Source organism: Eutrigla gurnardus (genome assembly GCF_963514095.1).
Source record: "Eutrigla gurnardus genome assembly, chromosome: 17".
Taxonomy (NCBI): domain Eukaryota; kingdom Metazoa; phylum Chordata; class Actinopteri; order Perciformes; family Triglidae; genus Eutrigla; species Eutrigla gurnardus.
In genome coordinates this window covers 11,365,791-11,375,593 of record NC_139928.1, presented here as the reverse complement: position 1 = coordinate 11,375,593, position 9,803 = coordinate 11,365,791, and the positions used below count along the sequence as shown (strand labels likewise).

The following is a 9,803-nucleotide window of genomic DNA, read 5'->3' as shown; positions in this document are numbered from 1 at the left end:
TGGCGTTGCCGTAAATGTGGCTGTAGAGAAACTGACGCTGCAAACAAAGGTTCCGCATCCAAAGCTCTAACATAAGTGGTGTTATTGTTTTGGGAAGGTTTAGGAGAAAATACGTAATCATCTTTATTATTATTTTTATACGTGATTTAATGTTAACGTTAAAGCGTTTTAACTGACTCACGTGCACTGTTGAGGAATGTCCATTAGGTGGCGTACGTCAACCACAAAATCCAGAGAGCTACTCATAGTGTGATATATTGGTTATTGGTTGTTCATTTCTTGCTTATGAATGTTTTACTAACCCAATATTTTAACTTGGCCTTATGAACATGCATAATTAAACAGCTCTACGAATGTAATACCCAGTGGAATTGACCAAAGTAGATCACAGTAGGATTTAATGTGCTTGAAGTGAGAAAGAGTAATAATGAGGAGATTATTTATTGGTCTGAAAAGATTTTTTTTTCTTTATCCCCCCCTTCAGGGAGCCAAAGGTCAGACCAAAACAGAGCTGGCAGGGATTTAGTGCCTTGTTTGGAGAGATTTGGATGGATGCTTGAGGATTGCATCATTGGTTTTCTGGCTGAAGTTTGGTCCCGTTAAGCCACTCTGCTGCATCCGTTGAGTGTCTGTTAATGGCACTGAAGACAACCCATGCATTTATTGAACAAAGGGAGTGCTTGGTGTATGGTACGTTATTAGAGTATTCATGGGTCTAGCTGCATATTTAAAGCACATAATATCAAATTCAAATGTTAAAAACGTAATGCTTTCCTATTTTTTTGCCTGGGTCTAAGTAAGAGGAGAACAAGATGCAAATATACTGCATATAAACCTGATGACATTTTTCTTAATTATTATTTTGAATTTGCTCCATCAACAATCAAGGTGCCCCAGTAGGCTACGCACGAACTTCTGTGTCGGACTTTATTATCCCATTCCCAAGTGGTGACTGGGGGTGACTGGTCGCAGCTGAGCTTGCTGGCAGCCAGACAGCCTTGCTTGTTAAAAAAAAAAAAGGTCCTTAGGCTTTATGGATTTCAAAGGTTGAGGTGACATTTTTGTCACAAGGAGTTTCTAGTCCCCCACTTGACAAGATCAGGGAGAAAATGCAATGGCATCTGTGAACCCTTGACATGATTTGATGAACGACAATGAAGCAAGAAAAACAGCGGGTAGAGCTGAAATGCGTAGGGATGGAGAAGGGGAAAGAGGAGAGGCTGGGTCTTTTTGGCTCGCCTCTGGCTGTGCTGACTTGTGGTATATGTGCATGACAAAGACACACTGTCACCGATGCTTGGGGAGAAAATAGATTGTGTTCGTCTTGCTATTGTTGTCCCTCCTCACTTACTCCAAGGGAGACAGGATTTAGACAGACTTGGCGGGGTGAGACGACCCCTCTGTGGAGGATATCCATGCATCTATGGCTCTCATCTCAGGAGTGGCAGCTAGGCGATAGCTGGGATGTGGCCAAACAGCTGCGTCTGTGAAAAAAAGAAAAAAACATCTCTATTATGTCGTACTGCAGCATTCATCATGCTCCCGTGTTGAAATCTCTGTACCTGCTGACACAATGCAGGATTAGTTTGAGCAGATGTTATAGGGACTTGCACGGGGAGAGGAGGTTTGTTTTGGAAAGATTTTTGTCCTCTTCTCCCATAAGGACACACCTTTATGTGAGATGTTTTGTCAACATGTCTTTGCACCAGGGCGCAAGCGAACTGTTGGTGCCAGTGGTGACAGGCTCATCCACGGAAAGTGCTTTGATTCAGCCTGTGGACACGCCACACGCTCTGCATCCGCTATGATGCGCTCATTAGAAGGCTAGTTGAAAAAAATAGAAAAGGTTCCTGCTAATAAGGACATCGCAGGGAGGTCAAATTCCTACCATATCGGAGACATTGTAGTGTGTGGATTTATCATTAGCAATTGGGCTGTTAAATCTGTGTTTGCTTGATTGAATATAGGTATACATTTGTGTTTCTTAATCTTGTATTACCCTGTTTTCGTCTTAGAACAACCGCAATGATGTAACAAAAGACATGGAGACGCAGGAAAGCCAAGTTTACTGTGATCGGTGCATGCTATGCCACTTTGCTGCAGCCTTGTTTGTGTACATGCAATTAAATTAGTCTCATCCCTGAGTATTTGGCAGAAGGAGAGTGGTGCATGACAGACAGATGAACCCCTCCTTATTTGCACTGCTGCTTTGGTTATTTGATACATATTGAACATTTTAAAATGGCAGATTTTTGTGCAGTTTCGTTTCGCGGTGCCTTATTTGCATTGGAAGCAGTGTCATTGTTCCTGACTGGAGTCCATAAGAACACAAACATCTGTAAGCCAGTCGGGATTAAACTCATCTAACATTTAAACAGACCCGGGAGCTTTTAACTGTAAAACTATGCAGGGTTAGTCAGTAAAAACAGCGCACGGCCAACTAAATATTCAACCAGGGCAGCTCACCTCAGTTTGACCTCCTCTCCGGGCCTCTGTAACATTGTAAGTGGGCGAGTTCGGCTGCAGGTCTCTGTCAAAGCTGCGTTGGCCTGAAGAGCAACTACTTTGAGCGATATTTCTTTTAACCGAGTTCATCTGACCTGCAGGCTCAGGGTTCCCGGGAGGCTCGTGTTAATGTGTGCAATGTGGTGTGAAAACTAGACACAAAACATGGGTTGTTAAACTGCCAAAATACTAAACATAATCTTAATATAAAAGAACGGTGTACACATACATATACAAAGTATAGATGTATTCATGTTTTCAGGAGGGAAAAAACATTTTGCCCTTTCAATGCAAATTTCAATCTACGTACCTAACAGGGTGATTTGACTGAGTGCACAGTCACAGTCAGTGTACAGCTGGAGGGAATGATCCAGAGAGAGAGAGAGGAGAAGTCAGCACTTCTATGCCAGAGAGAGGGAGAGAGAGAGAGAGAGAGAGAGAGAGAGAGAGAGAGAGAGAGAGAGAGAGAGAGAGAGAGAGAGTGAGAGAGAGAGAGAGAGAGAGAGAGAGAGAGAGAAACAGCTGCTAGCAACACAATCACACTATGCATAAGCATCTTTTATTTAATGAGTAATACCCTTGGACATTGCAGATGAGTATAAACAAAAACATAACTTCCTGCGTGTACGGGTTTTCAGGCATATTGTCAAAATGCAATATGCCTGAAAGAGATTAGAGGCAGAGTGGCAAATATTGAATATTCCAGCACAAATGAGATACTGTTTAGAATAACAAGCCCGTTTTCACAGCTAGAGTGTGGCACTGACAAACTCGATGAGAATTACGCACGCTGTTGTGCTTGTTTGAGCTTGTGGATTGGAAACAATTTGTCTTCTTGATAACTAAACTATTTCCCCTGAAATGGCTCATGGATCAAATTTCTTATCTTATTCTTTTACCTCTTGAATGTATCCACTTTAACCAGAATCATTAAAACTGGCACAAGTTGATATATCACAATGCAAGTAGCCGGAGTGGAGTTTGTTATCATGCAATCGCTTGGAAGAGAGCCTCAGAGCAGATTAGCAAAAAAACATGCAGATATTATCTAGTTAGTAGTCGAGCCATTCATCAACGTGGAACACAGCCCTGTCTGCTCACAGCAGCCAAACTGCTCGCATGCCATCATAATGATGCAGTGTGTGTGTGTGTGTGTGTGTGTGTACATCTCTCTCTCTCTCTCTCTCTCTCTCTCTCTCGTGTGTGTGTGTGTGTGGGGGGAGTGAACCCAATGTAAACAGACAGGGTTAGACTAAAGCTCAGGGGTTTTAAATAAATACTGGCAGGGCCTGAGAGCAGCAGACAACCGTACCACGCACACACACACACACACACACACACACACACACACACACACACACACACACACACACACACACACACACACACACACACATGACCATTGTCTGTTCTGCTGACACAGAGTGTGAGGCAGCCCATAGTTGATGATAAAGCAGGTATCAGAAGTCCTCCCTCTCAGTGCCACAGTGCTTATAAACCATATCGCCCCTCAGCCGTCGAGTGTGTTTGTTATATGAAGTGTTATTCACCACTTGTCATCCAGTGGCTGCACTTGAAAAGCTATACAAAGAGCTACCGGAGCCACTTGGGGATACAGAGAATTTGGTCAAGTTTGGTCAAGGCTCAGATCCAGTAGGCAATAAAGTATTTGTCCTTTTATGGATACAAGTCACTGGGTCACAAAATAAGAAGGGGAACAATGTGTCACCGGGGTAAAAACGTGTTTCTTTCTACCCCGTTTGGAGTGTGATAGCAAGATTAAATAAAACCCCTAATGCAGTCAATCTACACACATTGATAATAGTGTAAGTAGAAGTTATGGGCCTTACTGGAAAGGGGATGCCAGATCGTCTCGTGTAGACCAAAGTCATTCCATCCAGAAATAACATCTGTATGAGTCATTGTAACCTCCAAGTCAGTCAGTTTGTAATGAAATGTCATCCTGCCATTTCTCTGGGGGGAAAAGATCTTATACAAAAACACAAAAACCCTGTTTGTAAGTCTTTATCACGCATCAAAAGATTCATAGTTCTATTGTACCGCTGTTTTGGTTTATCCCTTTGGCATTTCTGAGTTTCTTTTTATCTTTTCTTTTTCTGTCTTCAGATCCACATTGGGGAAGCAGTCGGGGGAGATTGGGAGGGATGTGGGGATGTGCTGAATTTTGGTAATGGATAAATGTGAAATGGGGGATTTACGCCTCTAAGCATCTTATCTTGCATCACATCCTTCTGCTTATAAAAAGAAATACAATTAGTATGAAAAGAAAGCACACGTATGTCCACAGCTCAAACACACATCTCCAGTTGTAATGATGGGTTCAGCTACACTTTTGCAAACAGATTTCCAGCACTTGTCATCCAATGAAAATATGACTACAGAGGATAATCCCCTTTATTTGAAAAAAAAAAAAAAAAAATCCCAATCATGTCAGATCTACGTATTCCAGTTTGTTTTAAATATCAAAACAACAAATGCTGGCTCATTATGTTTTTGACATTTGTTTGCAATTTTAGTAGTTTACTTATTACAAGCAAAACTGAACTCTTATAAATAAAAAATACTGTAAGGGCCCAATGGCAAAGCACGCAACCCTTTGAGCAGTATTCCATTCAGAGCGGGCGGCTTGATTGGCATATCTGGTGGATGTTTTGAGAGGATGATAAGGGATTCTCAGACTCCAGGGGATAATGTTTTTTTTTTATTTGTGTCTCTGGGATCAAGCCAGAGATCTGTGGGGACACTGGCTGCAAAGTCATCTGAAACCTGCATGGGTGGGTGGCTGGATTATGAAATTATAGCTCTAAAACTCAAACATAAGATCCTCTGAAACATGCATGACTGATTGATACAATACAAAAAAAAAAGTCCAGATCAGATCTACTTTTTTTTTTTGCACGTTATGTCCAAACACTACTGCCAATACTGAAATTAAATATTAATCCAAACGTGTAATAGTGTTTCAGAAAACATGATGAAGTGCACTTTGCACACGAGCAGCCAGCGGTGGGGGGACCTGCAGATGCGTGTGCGTGCCGTGGTGCGCGCGTGTGTGCGGTTGCCCACAGTGGTGTGTGCTGCTGCAGTCTGCTCCCCGCCGCTGCTGAGTTAACTACATGGACATTAGCGGCGCAACCACCGGATTAAAACAGCAGCGCGCGGAGCGTGGAGAGCCACTCGGTAACCGACCGTGTAACCGAGGCAGGAATCCCGGTGTGCAATAGGAAGTCCGTTACGTCAGTTCGCGGGCTGCGAAAACAGCAAGAGAAAGCGGCTCTTAAGTGAACTCCGTTGTGTCCGTGTATTGTGTGGTGCCGTCCGGCAGGGAGAGCTCGGCGGGAATGGCTTCATCTCCGTGCGGCAACAGTAACTTTGATTCCGGCCTGGAAATCAAAACTCGCTCGGTGGAGCAGACGCTTATTCCTTTAGTATCGCAGGTGAGTACCCCGCAAACCGAGGCGTTATATCTGTTGTTTCGGAGCACCGTAGGCCTACTTTTAAACGTACTTTTTTACGTCACAACAGCCGTGTTCGCACTACATGAGGCTAACTTTGATTCTCGTGTTTACCTGCGCGCGCGCGTGTGTTTGTGTGTGGAGAATGCGTGTTTCGCTCTCGTGCTCGTTTAAAGACTGTCCCACGTGTGTTTGAATTCACTACAAGTCGTTACATTGCTGCTGTCACCGATGTTATCAGTAATGGTGAGTAGAATACAGCCGAGGCTACGTCGTTACACGTTGTTATTACACACACACAGCAAAGTCTTATGAACTCCAAACTTTCAACATACAAGAGAATTACATAACAGGCTACACTGCAGTGTAAATGGGGAAATGAAACTGGAGAGCAATTAAACCAATGAGCAGCCATCCAAAGAAAACCCCCCAATTAATATGATATTAATCCCCCTTTTTGGCAGGATATCACCAGAAACTCTCCTGGAAGTTGTCGCCCTCCTCTTTTGAGAAAACATTGTTCAAGAGGGCCACTTTTCCCTGAGAAGTTGTGTGCAGCCAGGACTGTACTGTGACTCCCACTTCTCTAATTGTGCCACTTTGAGGCACTTGTTTTGTTTTTCAATAAACAGAAGAAGAAGAAAGAAAGACCCACTTAAAGCCACTGCGCTCTTTCAGCGACTCTTCTCTTGCACACTCTAAACAGCAGCCCCGGCTTTAAAAGCAAGGGGGTCAGAGATAATGAATCATTTTATTGTATGGTACAGCAATTAGACTGCAAACTCCAAGCCTGTTCGGTAATGATTTGTTCAACGGTAATGTCTTTTTAAGCTTTTTGATTTCCGTTTTAGGAAATACCAGATTATTTACTTTTTGCAAAGGTTGCCTGCTTTTGAAATGAGGACGACTGCGGTGGCTGCATCTCCTGAATGGGGGAGTGACCACCGGTCTTATAAATGCTAATACACCCCTGTTGTGCAGGAGGCTAAAGAGCCAGAGACCTGTAAATGTTCTGTTGCTTCTACTGAGAGGCGGTGGAAGTGAGGCGCCTCACCGGTGGGTTAACAGAGTCTGGACAATGCCATGATTGAAGGTCTCTGACACCGTCCTCCCCCCCCCTGTGAAAACTGAAAGCCTGCTTCCTCCCTCTCATTGCTCTGGAAGATATACTGTAAAGTCATCCTGTACTGAATGGATATGGGTTAGTTATCAGAAAAGGACACCTGTTAGGAGTTTGGTTATACAATATGAGAAATCAAGGAGGAATTCAGGTGAGGTTATACCTGTGATGCAAACGGCAATCCCTGTGAGAATATTTATAGTAAGCACTGCTGTTATATTGTGTAAAAAACCTTCAGTAAAAGGCTGCACTCTGCGTTATCTTAATAATAAACACTGCAGCAAACTTCTCCTTCCCGCTGAGAAAGCCTGGCCGAGCTCCAGTGTGTAGTATAGAAGACTGTGCTGTATACTAGCGACATTCAGCATATAACGGTCCACTATGTTGAATCGTGGGCCTCAAGGACAAGCTTTCTGAACTTTTTTTTCCCTTCAGTGTGATGCTGGTCCCCATAGCAACAGAGCTCTGCAACGCTGAAAGAAACAACATTTCCTAGGACCATTATCTCCATATGTAATGTTTTCTTGTTGTTGTTGATGTCATCTGGAGAACGGTCACTCAGTGAGGTACTGGCCGGTGCATTGGTTTCTCCTGTGAGTGCAGCGTTGTCACATGCACACAAATCACTCAATTATATTCACAAAACCTCTAGAGCTGAAACGATTAGTCGATTGCCAGTTACAGCAAAAGTTGCAATTGATTTATCATTTAAGTCTTTTTTTTCTTATTTTTTTCAAGCAAAAATTGTGTTCTCAAATGTGAATATTTTGCTGGGTTTCTTAATAAAAGAATATAATTGGGATTGAGACAAAAGAAAATGTTTTAAGGTGACAACATGAGCTCTGGGAACTTGTGATGGGCATTTGTTTTGGAATTGTCTAAGATCCAACAGATCAAACGATTAATCACTGAGAAGATAATCTTCTGATTATTCCATGATGAAATTAGTTGCAGCCCTACATGTTTCATAGTAACTTAATTTCCCCAGTAACCCATGTGCATTGTACATAATAATGTACATGACTTGTATAATTGTTGGCTTAATAACCAGAAGTAGATGTGGTATTCTACTGTCTAATAGGAAATAGAAACATAGCAGCAAAGTGAAGGGACTTTGCTGCTTTTTCTTGTTTTATGCATGTATAGAACAACTGTCACTTGCCATGTTAGGGCTTCTGACGCATGTGCACTGAATCAAAATGCAAAAATAAATCTGTCTAACTTGTGTATATAAGTGGTCATGAGAAAGACTGACGTTTAACGCAGCTGTGGTACTCTGATTACCGCCTCAATGTGAGAATGATAACTGAGTTTACGTGACTGTACTGAGAATGAATATTGCCTTACATGGGTTATAATTAACTCATTATAGCCGCCGTAAACGCACCGACTGTGTGGGCTGTTTTGTGCCATTTTTTTTTTTTCCTTTTAAAGGAAATTTGTTTGTATATATGTGTGTTACTCGTGTGCCGCGGGGGTCATTAGATAACGATCACGGCTGGAAATGAAAAAGGCAGCATCGGTGAGAGAAGCTGGTGTTTGATAAGGTATCATGTTGTGCACTGTCCCCTGTTTTTCTTGTGTCTCTTCTCCTCTATGACGTTCACATCCTCAGGCCTCTGTTATCAGCTTCACTCCCACCAGGGTGTAATTATAGGCCTGGGAGTCCTTGCACTCCGTACACACACACACACACACACACACACACACATGCATGCACACAGTCCCGCCCACCTCTTCTCTTTTTATATGTGTATATATACCTGTCTTATGGAGCACAGGTGTGTGTGTTTATCTCTTCACTAGTGAGTCTGAGTGTTGACTTCATTCCCAACGTTGGTGCAATTTTAGCAATTTAAATGATGTCTGAATGATGTCTGGGTCCTGTTTTCGTAATGCGGCCACCTGGATGTTGTCTATGTGCATCCCCTATCAATTTGACCGTCCACTTCACCCTTTTCAGAACAGAAGGGGCCCTCACTCGATTTAACAGGAGCGCTCTCCTCGGCTAAGAATTCGCTCATGTGCGTCGTCTTCTCTGCTGCAGCCATCTCCATACCCATAGGCTTCCTGTTGCGGAAGTCAAAAATGTATTGGGCATCAGGCGGTGAGAAGCGAAACTATGAGGATGTGTGTGTTGTTGTGTGTGTGTGTGTGTGTCCTATCTGCTCTATTGCCAGCTGGAAGGCAATTAGTGATAATCTGGCTGTTTTTTCCTTGAGATCCGACTCTTGTTTTGAAGTGTAGATTAGTGAAATAACAGCTCTGTTCCAAGTTTTTTTTTATAATTGAGGTGTGTTCCTAGTAAAAACACACCCGCTGTCTGGGTGCGGACATGGTGGTCCTCAGGCTGGTGTGGTGCAACGGTGTTGTTTTGAGGTAAAGATGTGTGGGAATGAAAAAGGGGCCTGCTAGTTATATCTCAGACTTTGATCAGGTGAACATTCAAACACTTTTGACACACTGGCCTTGTGATTACATAGCTATGCCAGCTCCGTTTTTAAGTCACAAGTTTCTTTCTCCAACTATAATTGGACCTGGAAAATCTGTTCTCTGTCCAATATTCTTTTTTAGACCTCGACTTTGTCATGCTTCCAGGGATTCTGCAGTGCTTCCAGTGCCGTCTAATGTGCTCAAGGACCGTGGGTAAAAAAAGAGAAGCTTTTCCATGTTCGTTTTACTCACAAACAGGATTGACATGG

General features: G+C 42.9%; 1 protein-coding gene across 2 annotated transcripts in view; it reads left to right on the top strand.

Moving 5' to 3' along the window:
* Positions 1 to 5,607: 5,607 nt before the first annotated feature.
* ctnnal1 (catenin (cadherin-associated protein), alpha-like 1) overlaps positions 5,608 to 9,803 on the top strand; it is a 41,702-nt gene continuing 37,506 nt past the window's right edge. For both annotated transcript variants that reach the window (XM_084032898.1, XM_084032897.1), the window contains exon 1: positions 5,608 to 5,963. In XM_084032898.1, the coding sequence (XP_083889024.1) occupies positions 5,868 to 5,963 (96 nt within the window). In that variant the 5' untranslated portion in view covers positions 5,608 to 5,867. The remainder of the gene's footprint in view (positions 5,964 to 9,803) is intronic.